The sequence below is a fragment of the Leptonychotes weddellii genome, chromosome 4, assembly GCF_054177405.1.
Source record: "Leptonychotes weddellii isolate Sample4059 chromosome 4, ASM5417740v2, whole genome shotgun sequence".
Taxonomy (NCBI): domain Eukaryota; kingdom Metazoa; phylum Chordata; class Mammalia; order Carnivora; family Phocidae; genus Leptonychotes; species Leptonychotes weddellii.
Window position 1 is genome coordinate 31,057,593 of NC_138372.1, and position 26,530 is coordinate 31,084,122.

Sequence of the window (26,530 nt, forward strand, 5' to 3'; positions counted from 1 at the left end):
AGAAAGTACCACAATCAGGGTTGTGCATTGTTCTGGCCAAATCAGATCCTGTGGTTCTGAAACTGTCATTCTGGAACTTGGATCTTCCCCCCCCCCACACACACACACAAAAGAAACATCATTCCAAAGGAACCTCAGTATGGGTCAGACATCACTACATGTGTCACTAAATCATACACTGAGCCTCTAACAGGAACCCCAGTAAAACATGGGCCTTGCCCAGAAGAGTAAGTTGGTTCCCATTCTTTCAGCAAATGCCCTGAAGCTTCTTCAGGTCTCTGCCATGAAAGGATCTCGGTTGCCTTTTAGGCTAAACATTCCAAAGCATGGTGTCTGTCCTTCTTGTGGTTGCAGCCCCAGCATGTGGCACAGGGTCTGGCCCACAGGAGGGGTGTGGAAAACATCTGCATGCAAGCACGGGTTCCTGGGAAGCTGCAGGCCTGTCCCCACCTTGGTTTCATTAACCTGTTCCTAGAGAAGGACTATGCTATGATCTGAATGTTTGTGTCCTCCCAGAATTCAGTTGAAATCCTCATGCCCAATGTGATGTTAGGAGGTAGGGCTTTGGAGGTGATTGGGTCACGGGGGCAGAGCCTTCATGAATGAGACTGATACCTTTATTTAAAAAAGGTCTGAGGGGTACCTGGGTGGCTCAGTCAGGTAAGCGTCTGCCTTCAGCTCAGGTCATGATCCCTGGGGTCCTGGGATCGAGCTTAGTGGAGAGTCTGCTTCTACTTCTCCCTCTGCCCCGCCCCCTACTTGTGCTCTCCGTCCTGCTCTCACTCTCTCTCTCTCTCTCTCGCTCTCGCTCTGGCTCTCACACTCTCTCTCAAATAAATAAATTTTTTAAAAGGTCCGAGAGAGGTCCCTTTCCGCTTCTGCCCAGTGAGGGCCCGTGACCTGGAAGAGAGCCCTCACCTTGATCGTGTTGGCACCCGCTCTCCCAGCTTCTAGCCTCCTGAATGGTGAGAAATAAATGTTGTTTATAAGTCACCTAGTCAGTGGTATTTTGTTACGGCAGCCCAAAAAGACCAAGAGAGACCACTTCTCCACAAGAAGCAGCCCCAAGTCTAGACCAGCTATGAAAAATACACAATGACTTTCAGTGTCACTGGAGGTGACACCATTGAGCAAACCCAGTGGGTCTTGATAGTTCCAAAAACACAGGTCCATTTTTCAGTCGATATGGGCAAATGATAGTTAATTTCATTACCCATTCCTTTTTGGTCCAACTACAGCTTCTTACCAGTAACATTCCAATTATAGGTCCCTAAAATTTGGCATTTGGAAACTAAAAGTGGCACGTAGATTAGATTAAAATCCCAATCTCAGTGGCACTAAAATCTCTACTTCAGCATTCCACTAGGAAGCCTGGTGGCCCTGAAACCACTGGCAGCTGGGTGGCACTGGGTCCCACGGCACAGCCAAATACACCCACAGACCGGCAGCTGGAATTCCCACTATTTGCAGGAAGGCGGCTTTCTCCGCAGTGAATTATCAGCCTTGTGCGGAGCTGGTCATGCTGCTATTCCCGTTCTTGAGGGAAAAAAAATATCACCTTTGGTCGACCTCTTTCATTATGAACTAAGTTCGTTTGGGGGGTTCAAGGATTGACCTCACAATGTGTAGAGCTGCATATTTTCATGAGCATTCTTTCGACTATGACTTTCCCAGTGACTGAGACTCTAAGATACGCCTTATGGCTTTAAGTATTCCTATTGCGATAGCAAATCCATGTACAACCCACTCAGAATGTGTTTGTGCAGTGATATTTCATTTGTGACATGCTGTTTGTATACCCAGGCTATGTATATTACTTGCAAGTCAGCCTTCTAGAATGAGTGCACCCCCAGTGCCAGGGATAGGCATGGGTTTGCAGCAAAAATAATCGGGGCACCTGGGTGGCTGAGTCAGTTAGGCGTCCGACTCTTGGTTTCAGCTCAGGTCATGATCTCGGGATCGTGAGCTGGAGCCCCACACCCCCAGCACTGCTCAGTGGGGAGTCTGCCTGAGATTCTCTCTCTCCCTCTACCCTCCCCCTGCTCACGTGCTCTCCCTCTCGCTCTAAAATAAATAAATCATAAAAAAAAATCTGACATCAGGCAGACAATGAGCTGGTGTCTCTGGCAGCAGCCTAAGCTAAGGACTGTAAATGCCGGAGGCTCACTCCCTGCACATTCCTTGGAGCTGCTTAACAGGTGCCCTTGAGGAGCCACTAAGTCAGAAGTTCAAGTCCCAGCCTTGCCGCTACCCCAAAATGCCCTCAAACACCACAGGCCTTACTTTTCCCAGCTGTAAAACAAAAAAACTATATGAAGGGAAGCAAAATATACCACCATGGAATATATCTCCTTGGCATATTGATTATTTTAAGCTGTTTTTTTTTTTAAGATTTTAGTTATTTATTTAATTGACAGAGAGAGAGAGAGACAGTGAGAGAGGAACACAAGCAGGGGAAGTGGGAGAGGGAGAAGCAGGCTTCCCGCGGAGCAGGGAGCCCGATGCGGGGCTCGATCCCAGGCCCCTGGGATCATGACCTGAGCCGAAGGCAGTCGCCTAACCGACTGAGCTACCCAGGTGCCTCTAAGCTGGTTATTTTTAAGAAACAGTAGACACAGGGGAAGTTCTGAAAACTGCGTAGAAGCTACCCTTTTACACTGATAAAGAAAATCTCCATTTATAAGGGTGTCTCCCCCTTGTTGTACCAGGAAGAAGGGAACGACTCAATCTCTAGAAACTCTTATCAGCAGAGGGCAAAAACTTAAATCTGCACAACAATCTTACCCACGTTTACTGTGCTTTTCCTAGTAGTCTCCCAGAACTGACTCCCCAGCCCCCGCATCCTCTTTTGTCCATAGCTGAAGATGGTATTTAAAGTGATGGCTTTGGCCATTTTGGGGAGTTACTCAGTTTTCCTGGGTCTCTCTTACAGGTGTGGAAAAATCTTCCCTTCTTCCTTTTAAGATTCTTTAGCTGGTCTGATAATTAAATTGACATAAGCCAGATTAACAGAAGAAAGATAAATTTAATTACATATATATGGGAGCCCTATAAAATATGAGACCCAAAGAACAGCCAGGTGGCTAAAGCTTATAACATCCTGAACTAAGGCAAGGGTGGGCTACAAAAGGGAGGTGGGTATGGGCAGGAAGGCAGAAGAGATGTTTAAAAAACAAAGGCTGCCCCATTATGTGCACAGCAAAGGAAAGAGAAAGCTCTTCCCAGCCTCATACCTAGGAATGGGGTGTCTGTGGGTCTATGGGATGGGGGGAATTTTCCCTGACCGCAACGGCAGTCCAGTCATTCATCAACAAAATGAAAAGGCAAGCTACAGAATGGGAAATGATATTTGCAAATAATATATCTGATAAGTGGTTAATATCCAAAATATATAAAGAACTTAAACAACTCAACACACACACACACACACACATACAAATCTGATTTTAAAATGGGCAGGGGACCTGAAACATTCTTCCAAAGAAGACATACAGAGGGCCAACACACACATGAAAAGATGCTCAACATCACTCATCATCTGGGAAATGCAAATCAAACCCACAATGAGATATCACCTCACACTTGTCAGAGTGACTAAAAAAAAAGAAAAAAAGAAATAACAAGTGTTGGCGAGGATGTGGAGAAAAAGGAACCCTTGAGCACTGTTGATGGAGATGCAAACTGGTGCAGCCACCATGGAAAACAGTACAGAGGAAGCACAGGATCCAGTAGTTGTACTACTGGGTATTTATCACCCCACCAAAAAAAAGAAAACACTAATTTGAAAAGATATATACACCCCCTATTTTTACTGCAGCATTATTTACAACAGCCAAGACATAGGAGCAACCCAAGTGTTCATTAATACATGAATGGATAAGGAAAATGTGGATAAAATGGACTATTACTCAGCCATAAAAAAAATGAGATCTTGCCATTTGCAACAACATGGATGGACCCAGAGAGCATTATGCTAAGTGAATTAGGTCAGACAAAAAACAAAACAAATACCCAATGATTTCACTTATATGTCGAATCTAAAAATCAAAACAAATAAAAACCAGACTCAAATGCAGAGAACAAACGAGTGGTTGCCAGAGGGGATGGGTAAGATAGATAAAGCAGATAAGGAGGTACAAGCTTCCAGTTATAAAATTAAAAAGTCACAGAGATGAAAAGTACAGCGTAAGGAATATAGTCAATAATATTTGTTGTTTGGTGACAGTCTATACATCTCGTGGTGAGCACTGAGTATAGAATTATTGAACCATTATGCTGTACATCTGAAACTAACATAACACTGTATAGTAATTATAACTCAATTAAAAAAAAAAAAAAGGTTGGCCTGTTAGGCAGTTAAGTGCCTGAGGTAAAGAGGAATCTGCTAATAGCTCTCTTCCTGGAACAGGCACCCTTTCCAATATAAATTTAGGCAGCTGAAAGTGAGGTAAAGAGCTTTTCCTGAATCTGCTAGGTTTTTGAATATTTTTAGCTCAAAATAATCTTCATGCCAAAGAGGCATATTGCAGGAAGACTTGTTCTGAACCCCTTCACTCCTATGTCTACAGGGAAATACAGATGCTATTAAACTTTTGTTTTTCTCCTGTTAATCTGCCTCATATCAATTATTAGGCCAGCCAAAGAATCTGGAAGGGAAAACTTGTCCACGCCTACATACGCAAGATAGAATCAAAGTTCTTTTTCTGCCCTGAGCATGAGTTCTTGTGTTCCTTTGTCCACTTGTTACGTACGTGATCTGCTCTCTAGGACACCCGTGAAACGGTGTCCTAGGACACATACATAAGGAATTGCATGGGCCGTATTGTGTGTATGTGCTGGGGGGAGGGGAGACCCCAGAACAGCATCCTCCCCTGTCCCTCCTCAATAGGCGGAAGCCACTGGCTTCCTCCCTTTCCTGCCTCCTGCCTCCTGCCTGCTGGCAAGACAGAGGACCAAAGGGAGAACAGGAGATGGGAAAACTGGTCACACAGTCCCTAGGTCTATCCTTACAACTCTCCCCCCACCTCAAGTGACCCCATTCCAGGGCCTTCCAGGCCACACCCATCCCCAGCCTTGTGGGGGCCGGACTGGGGGCGGGGGGGGGGAGCAGTGAGCAGAAGCAGGATAAGTCCTCCCCACCCCTTCACTGCTACCCCTCCCACCCAAGCCACCTCATTTCCTCTTCCTCCCCAGCACCAACACGCACTAATCAGTTCAGGTCCAGCATCTAGACCCAGACGAACTGACCGGAGGCCTAACTTGTCCTGGCTGACCTGGTCAGCCTCCAGAGTATGGTCTGGCTGGGGCCCCGTTTGCTGCTCCCCATCCTCTGTCTGGCTTCTCATGTTGGTAAGTCTCCCCCAAGCCACTCCGACCCCCAGCCCCCAAAGCCCTGATTCTCCCCTAAGAAGGCTTACCATCACTGCCATCACCTTTATGTGCACCCCGATCAGCTAGCAAGCGGGATCAAGGCCCCCAAAACCCAGGCAGGCACTAGAAACCTCTGCAGCCTGGCATTGGGAGTACAGCAGTCATTGACTGTGCTGGATTTTAGGATCAGTAAAGCGCCGCAGGGCCTATGGGGTCCCTGAAGTTTTCAGTGGGTGCTCGTATGGTCGGTGTGTCGGATTCATTCGATGAATATTTGACATTCAAATATTCATTCACATATTCATTTACCCAGCACCAACAATATTCTAGGAGCTGTGCTCTGGGTCACGGGTTGAAAGGCAGACAGCCTCCAGATCTATGTAACAAAGTCTATGATGTTGACCTCCTATGGCTGTTATGGGGTTTAAAGGAGGTAATTTACACAGATTGCCCGGTGCCCAGTTGTTGCGTAAGCCATAGCTGATTCCTTCAGTGACGGCCAAAAAGGATTAGAATGCAAAAGCTATCTTTGAGTGGTAGTTGGGGTCACAACACATGGGGTGAAGGATAAAAGAGAGACACAAGTAGCTCCAGAGGAGCACTGAGGAGGAGTCAGCTACTCTGCTTGGGGGTAGTAGATGACAAAGGCGTCCAGAGAGACTTTGCTAAGAGCAGTGGTCTTCATTCCAGGCCGCCAGAACAGTAGATGCAAGTCTCAGAGGAGATGCAAATCTCAGTAGATGCAAGTCTCATTGCTCACCCTCTCCGAGCAGAGTGTGAGCAATGAGGGGCTCAGGAGCATGCTCTGTATCCTGAGGGCAATGAGGAGCCATGGGAGGTTGCAGACATCGAGTCACAAGGTCTTAGATGGGAGATGAGTTGGGAATGGTCCAGGTGAGTAAAGGTGAGGTCTAAACAAGGGTGGGCTTGGAGATGGCGGTGCAGTCAAGAGGCTTTGAGGAAGTGGAATCCGCAGAATTTTGTGACTGATGGCGGCAGCCAGCAACATCCTTAGAGGTATAGAGTTTAGAGTCAGACAACCTGTCTCTGCCAGTTACTAATTGTATGCCCTTGGGCAAGTTACTTCTCTGAGGTTTCATTCGCTGGCTATAAAACTAGAGTAATAACACCCACCACCCGGGATAGTTGGATGATAAAATGAGAGAACATGCATAAAGCGCCTGCCATAAAATTGACCTCCAATAAACATTAGTTATCACGAAAGTAGGAGCATGAGAGGACTCCAAAGTTTGTGTCTCAGGTGGTTAGTGCCATCTGTTGAGTCAGGGGGCACCGGAGAGAAGCAGGATTGGAGAAGCGGATAGAAACGCAGGCCCAAGCTGAGAGGCTGTCCCAGGGTTGTGGACTCGGAGGTGATAGTTAAAGTCAGGGTAGTAGGTGAGCTTGCTCCAGGAAGTCTGTAGAATAATTATTACTGCCCTCCTCTGTAAATGGAAAGACATCAACTTCACTGGGGGGTGTGAAGATCCACTGGAAAGCAGGCTCTCCAGCATATGCTGGGCGGTCAGCAAACGCAAACTTCAATTTACTCGTGGTAGGCTTTCGAAGAATATTAATTGATGAGCTAAGTGGCATTTAAGCTAACTAATTACTTGCCAGGTAACGGGCAGGGACAGAAAAGGAGGGCCTCCCCTCCTTTCTGCCCCACAGCCACCTGGCTATAGAAGCCCGCCTCTCCCTTAAACCCCAGGATGGCAAGCCTGTCTAGATTTCTGGAGTGGCAGGGAGGGCTTTCTCGAAGACGATTTTGTTCTCCAGGGCTCTCCCGGAGAGCGGCTCCCCTTTGCAGAGCACTCTGAGACAGGTGGGGACTCAAGAGGGCTGGCAGGGAATTAAACAGTGAGGGAACGGAGACAGGGAGCATACATCATTCTTTCCGAGGCTATAAAAGGGAAGCCATCTGGCGGGAGAAGGGGGGCACCAGGAGGCCGGAGAGGGGGCTTTGTTTTTGTTTTTAGGACGAAGAGCCTTGGGAGGAAAGGGCCAGTGCGCGGCGGGGCCGGGAGAGAGACAGGAAGGGAGGGGAGGGAAACGCCTGGGAGAGCGCGCGGGGCGGGCTGGGGACCCCGTGGGACGCAGGACTGGCGCCCCCGCTCCAGGCGCCGCGGTGGACCTGACGCTGCTGGCCGACCTGCGGCTCGCCGAGCCCCAGCGCTTCTTCCTGACCTGCGTGTCCGGGGAGGCCGGGCCGGGCCCGGGCGCCGACGCCTGGGGGCCCCCGCTGCTGCTGGAGAAGGACGACCGCATCGTGCGCACGCCGCGGCCCGGGCAGCCCCCGCACCTGCTGCGCAACGGCTCGCACCGCGTCACGCTGCGCGGCTTCTCGCAGCCCTCCGACCTCGTGGGCGTCTTCTCGTGCGTGGGCGGCGCGGGCGCGGGGCGCACGCGCGTTCTCTACGTGCACAACAGCCCGGGAGGTGAGTCCGGCCCGCGGGGGCGGGGACCGGAGGGGAGGCGCCCTTGACCTCTGACCCCACCCTCCTCCCTCCCGCCCCCCCACCCCCGCAGCGCACCTGCTCCCGGACAAGGTCACACACACGGTGAACAAGGGCGACACAGCCGTGCTTGTGGCACGTGTGCGCAAGGAGAAGCAGACGGATGTGATCTGGAAGAGCAACGGTGAGAGGGGCGTCCGAACGGGTTGGGCAGGTCGACGCACATGGGTCTGTTCGTTGGAACACCTCCCTGCCCTCGGCCCCACCAGCTTTGGCCGCCTACACAGCCTTCACTCCGATGCACCTGTTACCCTCCCCGCCGCACCAGCCTCTGTCCTGGATCAGGTCCATGGGAGGCACCTGCGCCCCTCTCTTCTCTGGCTCTACGCTGTTCTCCTCCTGCACCCAGAGGACCAGCAGCCTTGTTTGTGGTCCACTACATCCTTCCCTGTTACTCTCAAATCAGCACTGTGCTAAACCCTCACCTTTGGCTCTCCCCTGGGAGTGAGCGGGTGCTGTCACATGGCCCCCCTGGCAGGGGGCAGCAGTCCCCGTGGCGAAGAAGAGAACTGGTAACTCGGCCCAGGCCTGCCCCCACCCTGGCCCTGTCAGACCCTCTGGGAGGGTCTCCATGGGAGGGAGCCCTTATTCTGTGTGGCCCCAGAGATTCCTGCCTCAGCCCTCAGACCCACAGCCCTTTGGCTGCCTCTTGCATCCCTGGGCTCTTGAAGGAGAAGGACCCTTCCCTTGAGCCAAGGGGTTTGTCTCCTGAGCACCAAGCCCCCTGAACTGATGAGAGGTGTGGAGAGTCACGTAGACCTGGGCTCCCTACAGTCCAGTCCTGAGCAAAGAGGCAAAAAGGGGGTGGGACAGGGATAGGGACCCTAGTATTTGGGTCTGCAGGTCCTGGAGGAAGAGGCTTCTCGGAGAAGTCCCCAAGTAGATAACTGTGCCCCGAAGGAGGCTTGGGAATTAGCCACACAAAGGAGGAGGAAAGGACATTCCAGCAGGAGGATTGGCTAAGAGGAAAGGCAGGAAGCGCTGAAATACCATGGTGTTTCTAGAAGAGAAACCAGCATTTTCAGAACTCAGGAATGTTAGGAATCAGGCAGGGTGTGGAGAGGTATGGGGCCAGAGGGCTAAGCAGTGATGTGCTAAGGAGGGGGTAACTGGGGGAATCCAAGCAGGGGAGCTGCGGAGGCTTCTGTTGAGGAAAATCCTGCGGGCTGCTGAGTGGAGGATGGACGAGGAAAAGGGGAAACTGAGGCAGAGGAGACTGCGTGGAAGGCTGTGGGAGGCCAGGGCCATGGTGGTGGTGGCCGTGAGTGGCGTGGAAAAGACTGGACTGCTTTAGGAGATGAGGAGGAGCTAGACTGAGCAGGACCTGGCAACTTACTGAGTGTTGGTGGGGCATGGAGCAGAGGATGCACCCCAGCTTTCTCCTTGGGGACAGACCCTGGCTGGTGCCTTGCCCCAGTTCTGGCCACTGTACGGGGCGCATATTGATGTGACCTGGGCAGCAGCTCTCACCTGGTGCTGAGGCCTCGGACCCGCTTCTGCCCACAGGATCCTACTTCTATACCCTGGACTGGCATGAGGCCCAGGATGGGCGGTTCCTGATGCAGCTCCCAAATGTGCAGCCACCAGCGAGTGGCATTTACAGTGCCACCTACCTGGAAACCAGCCCCCTAGGCAGCGCCTTCTTCCGGCTCATCGTGCGGGGTTAGGAGCAGAGGGCAGAGATGGTGGGTGGGATGGGAGGCTGGGAGCCCTGTGGGCACTTCCTGTGGGCCCCCAGGGCTGTCCTAGTCCTCAGCAGCAGTGGTGGGGGGTGAGGGTCGGTCGCTGAAAGCACATTCCCCCAGGCTGTGGGGCAGGGCGCTGGGGACCAGACTGTACCAAGGAATGCCCAGGTTGCCTGCATGGAGGTGTCTGCCATGACCAGGATGGCGAGTGTGTGTGCCCCCCTGGATTCACTGGCACCCGCTGCGAGCAGGGTAAGGAGGCCGGGGCGGGGGGGCGGGGGCTGCTAGGACCTAGGCAAGAGAGGCTGCCTGGCTGGGGCAAGACTCATGAACCAAGAGGATGAAGCTTGGTGGGTGGAGAGAACGCCAAAAGGATCCCGGACCCTGAGGCCCAACAGTGGACCCTACACCCACCCGCCGTGTTTCTAGCCTGCAGAGAGGGCCGTTTTGGGCAGAGCTGCCAGGAGCAATGCCCGGGCACATCAGGCTGCCGAGGTCTCACCTTCTGCCTCCCGGACCCCTACGGCTGTTCTTGTGGATCTGGCTGGAGGGGAAGCCAGTGCCAGGAAGGTACGGACCGACCTGCCCTCCGCTGTCCCTGACCCAGACAGCCGGCCACAAGCCAGACCGGGAGCCTCCCCCCGGGCCCTGCTGCACACGCCAGGCCCTCCACGGTCCCCTGCTCACGCAGCCTGTCGTTACCCCGGCCCCGGCTGTGCCCTCGCTGCCCCTCTAACCACAGCCCCTCTGTTCGCAGCCTGTGCCCCTGGCCACTTCGGGGCGGATTGTCGTCTCCAGTGCCGCTGTCGGAATGGTGGTACTTGTGACCGCTTCAGCGGCTGTGTCTGTCCGTCCGGCTGGCACGGAGTGCACTGTGAGAAGTCAGGTACAAGGGTCGTTGAGACCCCCCAAAACAAGTCAGCCTTCGCCCGACACATCTCCCCGGCTCCAGCTCCTACCCTCGGGGAGCTCAGGGTTCGGGGGGTGTCCTCACCGCCCAGCCCACTTCACCCCTGCAGGGCTGGGCTGGAGCCAGAGTGGGTGGGAGCCCAGAGGAGGCCCCTGGCCAGTCTGAGGGGCTCCGGGAGGGCTTTCGGGAAGAGGCAAGATCTGAGGTGGGGTATGAAGGATGAGCGCAAGATGGCTGGGGAAAGAGCCCAGGCAAAGGCCCAGGGGCTGAGGCCTCGGGGTCCGGTACCAGCAGAGTGGAGTAAGGGGAGGCTGGGGTGGGGGGGTCAGAAGAGGCAAACCTTGGGGACTTTGAACAGCAGGCCAGCAGGTGTGCTGGGGGCAGGAGGGAATTGTTGAACACGTGGAAGGCAGATTTGGGTTTGGGAGAGGATCCACACAGCTGGGTGGAGAGTGGAGGCAGGAGACCCTGGAGGGTCTGTAACAGAGCCCAGAAACGAATGAGGCCTGAACCAGTGTTGGGGCTGTGAGGCCGGGGAGGGGACTGCTTTGGCCGAGGGAGGACGTCGGGTTGGGGGCACAGGAGGTAGACTCTGCGGCCCATCAGCCGTGGGGTGCGAGGGCCCTACGGGACTCTGCGGCTTTCAGGCTTGAGCGACTGAGCAGTTAACGGCACCTCCTCTGAGATGCATGAGGCGGGACAAGGGGCCACTTTGTGGCCGGTGTCTGCCCCAAGGGGCTCCAGGATGTGCCCTCTCTCTCCCTAGACCGGATCCCGCAGATCCTGGACGTGGCCTCAGAACTGGAGTTCAACTTAGAGACTACGCCCCGGATCAACTGTGCAGCCGCGGGGAACCCGTTCCCAGTGCGGGGCAGCATGGAGCTCCGGAAGCCAGATGGCACAGTCCTCCTGGTCAGCAGCACCCCTGCACCCCTCCGCGTCCCACCGGCCTCGCATGTGGTCTCTCAGACCCCTGAGCCCTCAGGGCTTTCCATAGGCCCTACCCACTGGCCCGACTATGGCTCAAATGGGGTCAGACAGACGGCTGAGAAGCCATCTCTGTCCCCTCATCAGTCCCCATATCAGCCACTTGGGTGCTCATTCTCTATGGTCTGTTCCCTTTCCCTGTCTCTCTAGTCCACCAAGGCCATTGTGGAGCCAGACAGGACCACAGCTGAGTTCGAGGTGCCCCGCTTGGCCCTTGGGGACAGTGGGCTCTGGGAGTGCCGCGTGTCCACGTCTGGTGGCCAAGACAGCCGACGTTTCAGGGTCAATGTCAAAGGTCAGTGATGTCCTGGGGCCATGGAGGATGGACAGTGGGCAGAGTGGTGCTCAGGGGGCTGATGCTGCTCAGACAGGGCATTGTAGCAGGAAGGGCAAGGGCACCTCAGCTCCCAGCCCAGCACCCAACAAAGAGGGCTTGTCATCCACCAGAGGTCTGGGCTGGCCTGTGTCAGGGCAGAAGCATAGCTCTGTCCTATCTGGAAAGGACATCCCGGACCTTAGGAACGACATACCCTCTGGCCCTGCCCAGCCTCCTGTCTGGCCATGCTGGCCCTCTCCACCTCCTCACAAGCCCTGCACCCAGCGTGTCTTTAATTCTGCCTCTGGGATGCTCCTCCCTGTTCCGGGTCACACCCCAGGGCTCTCAGTGCCAGGACAGGGGAGCACGCGGGGCACCTAAGCTCAGAGGGTGGCCTGCTGCCCAGAGGAGCTACTTGGGATTTTCCAGGTGAGTAGGGAGGGAGCTGCCAGTGCCCAGGATGGCCCAGAGCAGGGCATGACCATGTCCCTTCACCTTCGCCAGCACCGTAAGCCCTAGCTCCTCGCCCTCTGCTCCTGACAGCCCGCCTCCCCCACAGAAGCCCAGATCTCTCTCCTCTTCCTCTTTTTCTTCCTCCCTACTTGCTCTCCACCCCTCCCACCAAACTTGCAGCTGCCCCTCCAGCAGGACCTATCAGTGTGACCCGGGCTCCACCTCCAGCCTGTCTCTTCTCCCCAGGCTTCCGATCCCAGGCAATTTGGTTTCAAATCCTCACCACAAATTCCTGGCTCCAGAGCCTTAAGCAAGCTGCTTAGCTCCTCACAGCTTATTTCTCTCCCCGTACAGAGAGGATATCAGCACTCTCCAGAGAGGGTTGCAGTGAAGCAAGTCAGATGATGCGTTTAACGTGTTTAAGTTGCGCTGAGGTTAGATGGTGCATTTAATGCATTGAAGTTGCAATGAGGTTAGATGATGTATTTAAGCACTGAGCGTCGTGCCTGATGCAGGGTATGTGTTCCATATACGTTGACATTTATTGTTAGTATTATTTTTTTTAAAGATTTAATTTATTTATTCAAGAGAGGAAACGAGCGAGCGAGCAGGGGGAGGGGCAGAGGGAGAGGGACAAGCAGACTCCGTGCTGAGCACAGAGCCCAACGCGGGGCTCCATCCCAGGACCCTGAGATCATGACCTGAGCTGAAACCTAGAGTGAGACACTCAAAGGACTGAGCCCCCCAGGCATCCCTATTGTTACTGTTATTAAAGCATCCACTCCCAAGGTTTTGGCTGTTCTCTGGCAACTCCAGATGTGCATATCCAGATATGACCTGCAGCCTAGACCACTCTCCTGAGCCCCAGACCCATTTGGTGGGACCTCCAGCAGTGGGGGTCTGGTTCTGAAGTCAGTGTGGAAGTCTGGGCCCACTTTATATCTGGCCACCCCCTGCACAGCTAAGCCCCGCTGTGAGCCCTAGGCACCTGGGACTCCAGGGCTCCAAACCCACCCTTGCTCTCACCTTCTCATGATATGCTGATGCCACCGTTCCTCCCACCCCCTGAGCTCGCAACCCTGCATCCTCCACCCATCCTCCTGCCCTCCCTCGCTTCCAGCCACCCATTCCTCCATCCACCCATTCTTCTTAGAGAAATCAGTCTGATAAATGTCTGGGGGAAGCAAGGGAACCAGTCACAGAGCAGACGCGATCGTCTGGTAAGAAAAGCTCAAGCCAGAAGAGGGGCGATGAGCATGGAGTGAGGAAGCCAGGCAGGAACAAAAAGCTGTTCGGGGTAGAATTGGCTGATTCTAGGTGGCCTGGCCAAACGCCTCTTTCAAACCCTGGTTGTACCTCCTGCTGGCTGCCTGGCCGTAGGCAAGGTAAACCTCTCCGAGCCTCATAACACGGGGGAGAGCCCTGCCTGAAAGGTAGCTGTGAGAAGTGGAGATTGTAGGCATGAAGCAGCCCGGATAGAGCAGGTGCCTCATCAGTGGCTATCTTTTTTTCCTCCAACGAAGAGAGTGACAAATGATGGGGGGAGGGCAGAGAGCATGCTGACACCAGGCTCTCTCCCTGCCTTGGGTCTCAGCCCCCTCTGTGTGCCCCACGCTACGTGGATAGAGTGCCCTCCCCCAAATCCAGCTAGCCATGGCAGACCTCACTTAGCATCGTTGGGGACCCTCTCACGTCCTCGTTGTTGCATCCTTGTGCCCTGAGCGGCCCAGGGGGCAGAACGCTGGCCCTTCTGGTCATCGGTTGAACTTTGTCTCTCGTCAGCCCGGAGGGGGCCGCACATCCAAACCAAGACCCAGACACGGCTTTGCTGGCCACAGCGGAGTCCTCAGTTTTCTGGGGCGGGGCGGGCTATCTGGACGGCCCCTGCCTTACCTTGGGTCTCTTGGCAGTGCCCCCAGTGCCCCTGACTGCCCCTCGGCTCCTGGCCAAGCAGAGCCGCCAGCTCGTGGTCTCCCCGCTGGTCTCCTTCTCTGGGGACGGCCCCATCGCCTCTGTCCGCCTGCACTACCGGCCCCAGGACAGCACCATGGCGTGGTCCGCCATTGTGGGTGAGTGGGGGGTGGGGGGGGGACACTGGGGTTGGGAGGGGGGCTGGGGCAGGACAGGGCCATTGGGTAATAATGAGGGGAAAGGGCAGAATGAAAGGGGCGGGGATGGCAGCTTGTGGAAGAGGTGGGGGCTGAATAGACGTGCGCTGCCCCCAGTGGACCCCAGTGAGAACGTGACTTTAATGAACCTGAGGCCGAAGACGGGATACAGTGTCCGCGTACAGCTGAGCCGGCCAGGGGAAGGCGGGGAGGGGGCCTGGGGGCCTCCCACCCTCATGACCACAGACTGTCCTGGTGAGAGGCGAGAGTCACCCCTTCATGTCCCCCCAGGGGTTACCGTCCCATGCACTCAGGAGTTGTCCTGTCTTGTCCCCACGCCGGGGGCCCCTGCCTTTCCCACTGGAGGGTGTCCCACCCTGTCCCCTGGGGAATCACTGTCCTGTCCAGCCCCGAGGACCAGCTGAACAGTTCTGACTCCTGACCTCCGGCCCCAGAGCCCTCGTTGCAGCCGTGGTTGGAGGGCTGGCACGTGGAGGGCCCTGACCGGTTGCGAGTGAGCTGGTCCTTACCCTCGGTGCCTGGGCTACTGGTGGGCGATGGTTTCCTGCTGCGCCTATGGGATGGGACACGGGGACAGGAGCGGCGGGAGAACGTCTCGTCCCCCCAGGCCCGCACCGCCCTCCTGACCGGACTCACGCCTGGCACCCCCTACCAGCTGGATGTGCGGCTCTACCACTGTACCCTCCTGGGCCCTGCCTCGCCCCCTGCGCGCGTGCTTCTGCCCCCCAGCGGTATGCTGTGCCTGGAATGGGGCTTGCGGGTGCAGGATGAGGGGAGGACATGGGCCACAGGAAACACAAAAGGACATGGGAGGTCACCGGAGAGTGCATGGACACGGAGAGAACACAGGACGTGTGGAAAACGTGGGCATGAGGGGGAAGTAAGACGTCAGACAGACATGACCGCAGGGAGGATGTGAGACGGGCTGGTATTGGAGACCAGGGGGAGGTGGGTCCCCAGGAGCATGTGGGACGGGGGAGACATGGGGAGGCCAGGGTTCATGTGGAGATCAAGGGTCATGGGGAGGATGTGGTGCACCAGGAGGACGTGGGATTTAGGGGAACACTGGGCACAGGGGGCACGGGGAGGACCTAGCATGCTGGGAGGATCTGGGATGCCAGGAAGACCTGGCACATAAGGAAAACAAAGGGAAGCTGAAGCTTGGGGGGTGAAGGGAGCCGTAGGGAGCAGGATTCAGCGCAGAAGGGAAAGGAGGAGGTTGGCGGGATGGCTCGCATTCTGGGGTCCACAGAGCAGGGAACACGGCTAGAGTGGATCTGACCCCAGAGCTACATACCCTGTTCCCATCTGAGCCCTGCCTTCCCACCCCCATCTCCCCAGGGCCCCCAGCCCCCCGACACCTCCGTGCCCAGGCCCTCTCAGACTCCGAGATTCAGCTGACATGGCAGCGCCCAGAGGCTTCAGCTGGGCCTATATCCAAGTACATCGTGGAGGTGCAGGTGGCTGGGGGCTCAGGAGACCCGCTGTGGATGGACGTGGACAGGCCCGAGGAGACAAGCACCATTGTCCGTGGCCTTAATGCTAGTACACGCTACCTCTTCCGTGTGCGGGCCAGTGTCCAGGGCCCCGGAGACTGGAGCAGCGTGGTGGAGGAGTCCACCCTGGGCAATGGTGAGAGAGCAGGGCCACGGGCGCTCCTGGCGCTCCTGGCCCCGGGGTAGGTCTCCGGGCCCTCTCCCTCCATTCAGTCTCCAGCTTTGGAGCTAGGACATCCGAGGCTCTTCCCAACACGTCACACCAGTCCTGATCCTGGGCACCCTGGCCCTTCCCTGCTTCTGTCGTCCTGATGCTAGGAAAATCCTGTCACTCTAGTGAACCATCGGCCTTCGGCCGGACACCCCTCGTCCCTCCTGGTACTAGGATCTCTGACCTCTCCCTCCCCGTGATCCGCCACCCTTCTTGTGTGCAGGGCTGCAGAGTGAGGGCCCGGTCCAAGAGGTCCAGGCAGCTGAGGAGGGTCTGGATCGGCAGCTGATCCTGGCCGTAGTGGGCTCCGTGTCTGCCACCTGTCTCAGCATCCTGGCTGCCCTCTTAACACTGGTGTGCATCCGCAGAAGCTGCCTGCGCCGCAGACGCACCTTCACTTACCAGTCAGGATCGGTCAGTCCGTGGGCCCCGTGTCTAGATACGTCTGTCCGCTCACGCACAGTACCTGTGTCCCCTGAGTGTGTGCGTGTGCGTGCGTGTGCGTGTTTATGTCGCGGGTATAGGACCTCACTCAATGATGCTCAGGGGTGTAAAATATAATTTTCCTTATTTTTCTAGAACTGAATTCAGTTCATAAGTCAGTTTATGTTAGTGGTGAAATATTTAATATTCCCAGTTCAAAATAACCCCGTATGTTCGTATTTCACCATGGTAGATTCAGGATTCTCCCACTTCTCACTGGAGGTACTATAAGCCTAGGTAGCATGGTGATGACACGGGGGGTGGGGGGGACAGTGGGACACCTGGGCCTCATACTGGCCCCTGTCCTGGCAGACCCTCCCGGACTTGGGAGCCAGCACACATTTGTGGCCGATGCCCTCAGCCTTTCTGTGGCGTCTGGCCTACAGGCCACTCCTACTGTGAGTTCCTCGTCCCGGCCTCATCTCTGCAAAGGCCAGGGCCTCCTCTGGGAAACTTGAGAGCCGTGAGGTGCTCCCTGTACCCTACGGAGGGCAGCATGTTCTGTGGCCCTCACACCCTTTGTCGCAACCCCTGTCATGGCTGTTTCTCCTCCAGAGTTGTGCTAGCCCGGGGTTCACCTGTTGCTACAGGGGGGAAGGAAGCGCCGCCTCCACTCTCCCTGGCCTCGCTATAAACCTGTCTGAGCTCTCTGTAGTCGGTAGTCTGTGTGCCTCCAGCCGCAGGCCCACGCTTGGGTGGGGGCGGGGCAGGCTCCTCTGCCAGCACCCAGCATCTGCTCCTCTTGTCCCCACCTCCCATCTCTCTCTCCCGCCTGCCCTACTGCCTCCTCTGAGATCTTCCCCAGAGCTGTCCCTGATGATCCAGACTCTGCCCTTGGCCCTCCGGCACCGTGGCTTTTGACATTCACAGCCAAGCTTTGGCATTTCAAAGAAACAAAAACAACAAAAAACAAAACAAAAAACCCCTCTTCTCTCTCAAGGGCTGATCCTTATGACAGAAGGCCTAGTGTCCAAGGCTACTGTCTCTGCCACGCCTTAGTAAAAACTCCCTTCACAGATTCAGTTGGCTTCTTTGTTCCAGGCTGCTCGCTCTGAGGTCAGTACGCACAGAAAGCTGCCACCGCTAAGGTGGGGGCAGGGCACTACAAATGTTGAGGGAAGGAGGTGGGCAAGCAGCTTTGAACATATACATAATCCTCATATCTGCCCAGACGTCCCCTCCCTCGTGTGCCCGCACAAAGGTGTGCGTGTGTGCAACACAGGAGTGCACATATGCATCCACTGATGGGCACCCCCGTGCGTGGCCCCGTGTGTCCCTGTGTTTGTGCCCCTCCCCGAGCACATGTGCGTGCATGCATCTGCGTACGGTGCCCTCCGCTGTGCGTGTTTCCTGTGAATCCGTGTGCCCTGTGTCCTGAGCCCCTCACCCAGGGAGCTGGGCGTCCGCTCAGTTAGGAAGCCCCACCCCCAGGTCTGTGTCAACCCTCTTCCAGTTCTCTTGTCAGCCGTGCCCTGGGCCCTGCCCAGCTGTTTCCCTTTCCTGCCATCCGCCCTGCCCAGGTGGCCCAGCTCCTACACGGTTGGGGGAAATGATGTTCCTCTTTGTGCTGACCTTTCTGTCTTCAGCTCCTGGGTGGTTTTAGAGCTATAGATGGATGCCACCTGGGTAGACAGTCATCTCTGCTTCTACTGCTGTGGAGAAAACCCCTCCACTGACCCCCAGCAGCTTGGGGCTTCACATGTGATAGGCGCTCAATAAACGTGTCCTAGCGCACAGCCCAAGGCTGCAATCCTCTCCAGAGCATCCCTGATGACCAGAAAGCCTGCTTGTGAGATTGGCAAAGTAATAGGAAGCTTACCACTTCGCAGCACAGCTCATTCCAATTCTTTCCTGTTTGAAATGTTGGAGATACCCTCTTTCCATTGACTTGTGTCTTCATGGCTTCTAGCAGCCTTACCCACTCCTTGTTCTTCCAGAGCCTCCCATACCTGATCCCCGGCTGTGGCCTCGCCTCTCTCTTCTTGGACATCCGTCCACCCAGCGGCCCGCCACTAGCTTCATCTCCTGTGATTCTGTCTCAGTGTGTGTCCTCTGTCTGCATGTCTGTTCCTGGCTGACCACCAGAGTGCCCTCTGCGGGGGTCTCTGCCCGTTTGTCTAACTATCCCTTGATGCCTATCTGTGCCTCTTGCTGGCCCCGTGTCTTGGTGCAGACCGCCTGCCCACTTGTCCCCTCCCATGAAGGGCGAAGAAACCATCCTGCAGTTCAGCTCAGGCACCTTGACGCTAACCCGGCGGCCGAAACCACAGCCCGAGCCCCTGAGTTACCCAGTGCTGGAGTGGGAAGACATCACCTTTGAGGACCTCATCGGGGAGGGGAACTTCGGCCAGGTCATCCGGGCCATGATCAAGAAGGACGGGCTCAAGATGAACGCGGCCATCAAGATGCTGAAAGGTCCCCCCAGGAGCGACCCCTGACCCCAGGCCCTCCCCCACCCCTCCCCTTTGTCCCACAGATCCCAGGCCCTACCTGGCTCCCTCCAGCACCTCACCGCAGCCCTCACTAGCCTTGCCTTTTCTCCAGGACCGTTTCTGACAAAAGTGATACTGGATTCTTTACACAGAGTATGCCTCTGAAAATGACCATCGGGACTTTGCGGGGGAACTGGAAGTTCTGTGCAAATTGGGGCATCACCCCAATATCATCAACCTCTTGGGGGCTTGTGAGAACCGAGGTAAGCCCCCAGCTCCTCACCTGCCCCTTCTTCCCAAGCCCAGTCGACAGCCATCCCCTCCTCACGGTAGCAGCTTGCCGGGGCTTCAGGCTCCCTTCTCCGACCCGTCGGGGGGCCTGCCTCCAGCCCGCTGTCCCTGCTCCTGCCCACCCAGGTTACCTGTATATCGCCATTGAATACGCCCCCTACGGGAACCTGCTAGACTTTCTGCGGAAGAGCCGGGTCCTGGAGACGGACCCAGCTTTCGCCCGAGAACATGGCACGGCCTCGACCCTCAGCTCCCGGCAGCTGCTGCGCTTCGCCAGTGAGGCGGCCAACGGCATGCAGTACCTGAGCGAGAAGCAGGTGTGTGCGAGTGGGGGGAAGGCGTGCTGCCATGGGGCACGCTGCCACAGGCTCTCACTGGGTGTGCGGTCGGGCAGGACAGAGGACGACAAGACCCTGAGCCACCGGCCCGGGCGCGTGCAGGAGAGCACGGGACGAGAAGCAGGTCTGGGGGCAGGTGCTGCGTTTGAAGCGTCTGGGGGGCATCGGAGTGGAGATGTTGAGTTGGCAGTTAGAGGTACCAGCCTAGAGCTCAGGAGAAAGGCCGAGGCCAGAGACAACAATCTGGGAGCCGTCACCCCACAAAATGGTGGAGAGTCTCATGGCAAGGGAGTGGACCCTGTGAGGGGGTGGATGGAGAGACCCACCAGGACAGGGTGGAGGGTGGGGCAGGGAGTGGCGGCCTGAGCCCACGTCTGAGGACACCCTGCTTGAATGGAAAGAAGGAGGGGACAGTAGCAGGAGGGGGACATGAGACTGAGCAAGGGCATTTTAAAGTTAGGGAAGTTTCGAGTGTCTTTGAAGCAGAGGAGTAGGGACCAAGGCAGAGGGAGGGGTTGATGGAGAGAGGTTTCCTAGGAAGGTGGAGGGTCTTGTGGGGAAGACTTGAGACTCAAGGGAAAGGTCACTTTGGGCAAGAGGAGGGCATCCCCCACTTTCCTCAAGGAGGGGAGAGGAAAGGGGGAAGGGAACAAGTGAAGAGGGGAGGATGCAGTGTGGTCACCAGGGACAAGCCCACCCTTGTCCCAAAAAGAGGGACACTGCCTGAGCTTGGCCGTGGCCAGATCCCAAGAAAGAAGGGACAGCCAGCAGCGTGACTTCTGAGGCAGGAGTCGCTGATCCAGGATAAGGCCTGGTTGGCTGGGAAGAAGGGTAAGGGGCTGTTATAGAGACGGACGGTGCCCACAAAGACCAGCTGTGAGGTCAGATCCCTCACGGGCCCAGGAATCCTGGGCTTGCTCATCCCCAGTCTTTCCTGACTTCTGACCATGCCTACAGTTCATCCACAGGGACCTGGCTGCCCGCAATGTGCTGGTCGGAGAGAACCTGGCCTCCAAGATTGCTGACTTTGGCCTCTCTCGGGGGGAGGAGGTTTATGTGAAGAAGACGATGGTAAGTCTCAGTCTCCCCACTCAGGTTCCGTGCCTGCTCTGCCCCCCAGGACCCCTGACAAGGCCCCTCCTCCTCACCCAACCCCTCAAACCCACTCTCTCCCAGGGGCGTCTCCCTGTGCGCTGGATGGCCATTGAGTCTCTGAACTACAGTGTCTATACCACCAAGAGTGATGTGTGAGTGTGGGGCTCAGAAGGGGCAGGAGGGATTGGTCCCCCAAGGATGCATACAGACATAACTAGACACATCTTAGGCCCGTGTTAGGTGTATAAGCATGACGTGGGCATTCCCAGGGTATGTTCCAGACATGACACAGGTATGATACAAGTGTGTCTTGGGTAGATCTTGGCTATGCCCAGCATCTTAGTGGGAAGGTGGGGGGCTAGCTGGAAGGAGGCGTTGTCTTGGAAGGTGTTTCAGTGGTAGGATTGGAGTAGGGGACTTTAGAGTAGTGCTCATCTAACACTGGGAGATACACTGGAGAGGTTCGGGAATGTGGGGGGATAATGCCTGGGTGGATGGAGAGACCACTCAAGGAATGTTCTCACCTTCGTCTCTGAAGGGCGGGGTCATCCCCACCTGAGAATGTAACCAGAGCATAACCGCCAAGGTCCGCTCTTTATGCTCCTCACCCCCAGACGACCATATCGGCCCCCCTTCTCCTCTTTCCAGGGAACCCGGCCTGCTTTGCCCATTGGCCCCCGGCCCTTTGGCCTGGCTTGCCTTGTTCACTGTCCACCACAGTGACTGCCCCTCTGACCACCACTCAGCTACTTCCTGCTTCTGCCCCCAAAACCCCTAGATGCCCTCCCCCCACTAGAACTTCCATCCTGGTCTCACCTGCATAGAGGTTGCTATGCAGGTGAGAGGCCGTTAAGGGCAAGGGCTCTGGAGTTGAATTGTGAGGGCTTGAGTCCAGTTCCACCACTGACGAGCTGTGTGACCTTGGGCAAGCTAGCTCAGTAGTCAGTACTTCTTCAGTACCTCAGTGTCTCCATCTGTAGAATGGGCATAACAATAGCACCTATATCATAAGGCTGGTGCGAGGGTTGAACGCATGAACATACATGTTAGATGATCAGTGCGAGGCCCAGAGTGCGTGATTAAAATGTTAGCTGTGCTATGTTGAGCCTGGGAGCGGCTATGAGGGAATTTCAGTGGAGCAGAGACAGCGGCTGGCCAAGGCGGACACCTGCAGTGTAGACCCACGCGGGGGCCGGGAGGGGCTGCGCCCCGGGGCAGGTAGACACTGAAGTGCTGGCCCCAGGGCCTAGACGGGAACTAAGTACATCCTTCTCGTTTCAGTTGGTCCTTTGGGGTCCTCCTCTGGGAGATCGTGAGCCTTGGTGAGTTCCAGAGCCCCAGACCCCAGCCCTCTCCTTACCCCCCACCCCCCATTCCCTGGGCTGAGAGAGCTCTGTCCCCTCCCGCAGGGGGCACGCCTTACTGTGGCATGACCTGTGCTGAGCTCTATGAGAAGCTGCCTCAGGGCTACCGCATGGAACAGCCTCGTAACTGTGACGATGAAGTGTGAGTGTCCTCAGCCTGGAGCCCCGGACCCCCTCAGCCCAGTTAGCCCCGGCCCCTCTTCTCAGCAGTGCCCCATCTGCAGGTACGAGCTGATGCGTCAGTGCTGGAGGGACCGTCCATACGAGCGACCCCCCTTTGCCCAGATTGCGCTGCAGCTGGGCCGGATGCTGGAAGCCAGGAAGGTGAGGAGGCTGGGGGTGACGGGGACTAGGGCTCAGCAGGCTCCGGGGGTGCTCTCGCAGAGAGCAGAGAGCAGCACCTCCATGTCCTTATCCCCACCACTAGCTGCCGGGACAGCTGGGCCTCAGGATGCCACCCCCCGCTTTCCAGCTCTCCATGCGTTGGACACTAGGGCCTCCTAACTCTTCCAAGGCCCCGGCAGCCAATCCCTCCCCCAGGTCCCAGGTCCCAGACTCCTTACCTGTCTTCCTCTGCTGGGGCCATCAGCCCACTCTCATTTGGAGCCTTTCTCCTCACCGGGCACAGAGCCAGAGTGACAGTGCACGAATGGCCAGCTAACCAAATGGATGGATGGGTGAATGAATGATATAGTAAGTGAATGAATGAGTAGAATTAGTGGATGGGTGATATAATAAGCATATGAATAAACAAATAACTGAATCTAATAACCACGTGAATAAATGAATTATCAGGTAAATATAAAGGAAGAAATATATCAGAATGAGCAAATGCAAAAAGAGTTCTTCATATGAATTAATGACTGAGTAGCTGTAGGAATTAATAAACTGTCATAAGAATGAAGGAATGGGGCGCCTGGGTGGCTCAGTTGGTTAAGCGACTGCCTTCGGCTCAGGTCATGATCCTGGAGTCCCAGGATCGAGTCCCGCACCAGGCTCCCTGCTCAGCAGGGGGTCTGCTTCTCTCTCTGACCCTCCTCTCTCTCATGCTCTCTCTCTCTCAATAAAATAAAATAAAATAAAAAATCTTTAAAAAAAAAAAATCCCATTAAAAAAAAAAATGAAGGAATGATCAGGAGGCCTGGCTGGCCCAGTTGGTGGAGGGTGTGACTCTTGATCTCGGGGTGATGAGTTTGAGCCCACGTTGGGTGTGGAGACTACTTAAATATAAACCCTTTCAACAAACAAACAAGAATGAATGAATGATCAAATAACCACATAAATGGATAAATGATCAAAAATAGCTTTATGAATAGATGAATAAATGAATGAATGCATGAACAAATTCATTTGATGGGTACATAAAAAAAAAACCAAGATGAATGGATAAAGATGTGGTATATACAGTTGACCCTTGGACAATGGATGGGTTAAGGGCACCGATCCCCTAGGTAGTCAAAAACCTGCATATAACTTTTGACTCCCCCCACACTTAATTACTAATAGCTTACTGTTGACTAGAAGCCATACCACTAACATAAACAGTCAACTAACACATATTTTGTGTATGTATTATATACTGTGTTCTTACACCAAAATAAGCTAGAGAAAAGAAAATGTTAGTAGGAAGGTCATAAGGAAAAGAAAATACATTTACCCCACTGTACAGTGTTTATTGAAAAAAATCTGGTGTAAGCAGACCCATACAGTTCAAATCCATGTTGTTCAGCGTCAATTGTGTGTACAATGGAATATTACTCAGCCAACAAAAAGAATGAAATCTTGGGGCGCCTGGGTGGCTCAGTCATTAAGCATCTGCCTTTGGCTCAGGTCATGATAACAGGGTCCTGGGATCGAGCCCCACGTCGGGCTCCCTGCTCCGCGGGAAGCCTCCTTCTCCCTCTCCCACTCCCCCAGCTTGTGTTCCCTCTCTCGCTGTCAAATAAATAAACAAAATCTTAAAAAAAAAAAAAGAATGAAATCTTGCCATTCACAGCAACATGGTTGGATCTAGAGGGCACTATGCTAAGAAATATGTCAGAGAAAGACAAATACCATTTGATCTCACTTATATGTGGAATCTAAAAAACAAAACAAAGAATAAACAAAAAACAGAGACTCATAAATCCAGAGAACAAACTAGTGGTTGCCAAGCCTCCACACTTGGGCAAAATCGGTGAAGACTAAGAGGTACAAACTTCCAGTTACGCAGTAAGTAAGTCCCAGGGATGAAAGCACAGCATAAGGAATATAGTCACCAATACTGTGCTAACTTTGGTGACAGATGGTGACTGTCAAATCGCTCTGTTGTACACCTGAAACTAACATAATATTATATGTCAGCTACAGTTCAATGAAAAATTTTTTAAAAGAAGAGAAAAAACCCTCCTGTTTAACAGTGTGTCGACGGGCTCTCACCTGAACCCCCAACCGTGGTCTCTTCCGGCTGCAGAGGGCCGCCTTTGGCCATGGGGCCATCTTGAGTCTAAATCAGTGTCTCTTCAAGTCGCGCTACCACATTGGAAGCCAGGCAGCTCCAGCCAGAGGTGCGCCCCCCCCGCCCCGGCCCGCACTAAAGCCTGTTCTGTCCCGCAGGCCTATGTGAACATGTCGCTGTTTGAGAACTTCACTTACGCGGGCATCGACGCCACAGCTGAGGAGGCCTGAGCTGCTGTCAAGTCAGAACCGGGCTCTGCTGGCCAGAGCCAACTCCACTCTCCCACCTGTGACTTCGGATCCTTGCAGCCTCTGACCTGAGCTGCCTCGAGGAATTTTTTTTTTTCTAACTTAAGAAAAGAGGGGATCCGGGGCACCTGGGTGGCTCCGTCGGTTGAGCTTCCAATTCTTGGTTTTGGCTCAGGTCGTGATCTCAGGGTCGTGGGATCGAGCCCCACATTGGGCTCCGTGCAGAGTCTGCTTCTCCCTCTCCCTCTGCTCCTCCTCTCTCTCTCTCTCTCTCTCTCAGATAAATAAATAAAACCTTTAAAAAATAAAAGAGGGGACCCAGGGGTGGGGTGGGCTTAGGGGACTCGGGTCCTCATCCTTTGCAGCTATTCCCATGCCTTCGGCAGCTACTCTTACAGTGACTCTTCACGTTTCTCCTTCTAGTTCAGCTGCTGCACATTTGTACCCTCTTCTGCGACTCCCCACACTCAAGCCCTCCTCAGCTCCCCCGCCCAAGCCAGCCCCCACACCACTAACATTCCCCTTTTGGCTACTCCGCGCTCCCGGCTTTATTATCTGAAAAAAAATAAATGCTATGAGAAGCTCCATCCAATGTCTTCCTTTCACTGCTGGCCAATCCCAAGGAAAAGTTGAACCAAAGAGAAACTGGACTTTCCAAGAAAAGAAACGCTGTCCCCAGGGACACAGTCGTAAGCCCCCAGCCCGCTGTTGGGGTTGGCTCTCCGTGCCGGGGGATGTTCTGGAAGACCTATTTTACACAGACACCACCACCCACCTCTCTGTTCTATGAGAAGTCCAGTTTCCCCTGGCCTCCTCCCTGCTCTCCAGCGCCCGTCACCAGCAGCTCTCCCTACGTCTCTTGGTAACTGCCAGTCTAGGCGTCGGCTCTGTCCAAACAGTCCGGGCCAGGATCAGCACTAGCTCAGTCTCAGCTCACTGACGCCTCAGCATCAGACCAATTCTGGCCTGTCTTGAGCTCTCACTTCTCCTTAGGTCTCTAGGTGGCCTTCCCTGGCTTGGTACCCACCTTCCTGGCCGGCCTGCGGGCCCCCAAGGAGGAAGGCAGAGGTCACTTCCGACTTCAGCCAGCTACGGCAGGATTCCTTCGCCTTCCTCAGGATCTATCTACGAGTGTGCTGGGAGGGGCTCTGGTCCTGAAAGCTAGTCCTGCCTCACTGCCTCAGGCTGTGTGGCTGTCCTCAGATTTCTCTCCCACCGGTCCTTAAGAAACAAAGGTTGTCTTGCTTCACACATTTCTTCAGTGAATCAGATGAAATCAAAGAAGGTATAACACAGCACGGTTTTGTAATAACACGGATTCTGGAATCACATAGACCCATGTCCAAGTTCCTGCTAAATCACTTACGGTCTGTGTGACCTTGGTCAAGTCACTTAAACTGTCTGAGCTTCAGTTTTCTCCTCTGCAAAATGGGGTTGGTAATAGCTACCTCACTGTTGTCAGCACCAAGTGAGATCACACGGGCACGGGCCGCATTGGGCCCGGTACCTAGAGCGTGCTCAGTGTCAGCTGATCGTATATACAAATGCAAGGAGTTTGGAATGGGTGGTGATTAGCACAATCTGTATTCTAAAAAGACTTGAATGGTTGGAGTGGGGGGCTGAATTTAAGAAGAAACAAAACTGGAGTAATTGGGAGGCTATGCAGGACAGGGGAGGTAGGATTTGCTAGCATGAAATTTCAGATCGACCGCGGGGATATTTTGAGGTCCAGGATGTGGAGACTAAAAAGTTGTCTTTGCCGGGGGAGA

The 26,530-nt window shown here is 54.8% G+C and overlaps 1 protein-coding gene across 4 annotated transcripts; it reads left to right on the forward strand.

Annotated features, from left to right (window-relative positions):
- Positions 1-5,178: 5,178 nt before the first annotated feature.
- Positions 5,179-25,348, forward strand: TIE1 (tyrosine kinase with immunoglobulin like and EGF like domains 1). 4 transcript variants are annotated; one of them, XM_081818241.1, is made up of 23 exons: positions 5,180-5,349; positions 7,491-7,808; positions 7,900-8,010; positions 9,393-9,548; positions 9,692-9,823; positions 10,001-10,141; positions 10,329-10,457; positions 11,248-11,393; positions 11,619-11,763; positions 14,148-14,306; positions 14,463-14,600; positions 14,801-15,097; positions 15,708-15,998; positions 16,297-16,487; positions 18,761-18,971; positions 19,141-19,251; positions 19,406-19,596; positions 20,575-20,688; positions 20,794-20,864; positions 21,994-22,034; positions 22,122-22,218; positions 22,301-22,400; positions 24,672-25,348. In XM_081818241.1, the coding sequence occupies exons 1-23, from the start codon at positions 5,292-5,294 to the stop codon at positions 24,741-24,743; spliced, it is 3,420 nt and encodes a 1,139-aa protein (XP_081674367.1). In that variant the 5' UTR covers positions 5,180-5,291; the 3' UTR covers positions 24,744-25,348. The 4 variants fall into 4 exon arrangements, with proteins under 4 accessions (XP_081674368.1, XP_081674367.1, XP_081674366.1 ...); XM_081818240.1 differs by lacking the exon at positions 24,672-25,348 and adding an exon at positions 22,617-24,013; XM_081818242.1 differs by lacking the exons at positions 14,801-15,097; positions 24,672-25,348 and adding an exon at positions 22,617-24,014 and having other exon boundaries at positions 5,179-5,349.
- The last annotated feature ends 1,182 nt before the right edge of the window (positions 25,349-26,530 follow it).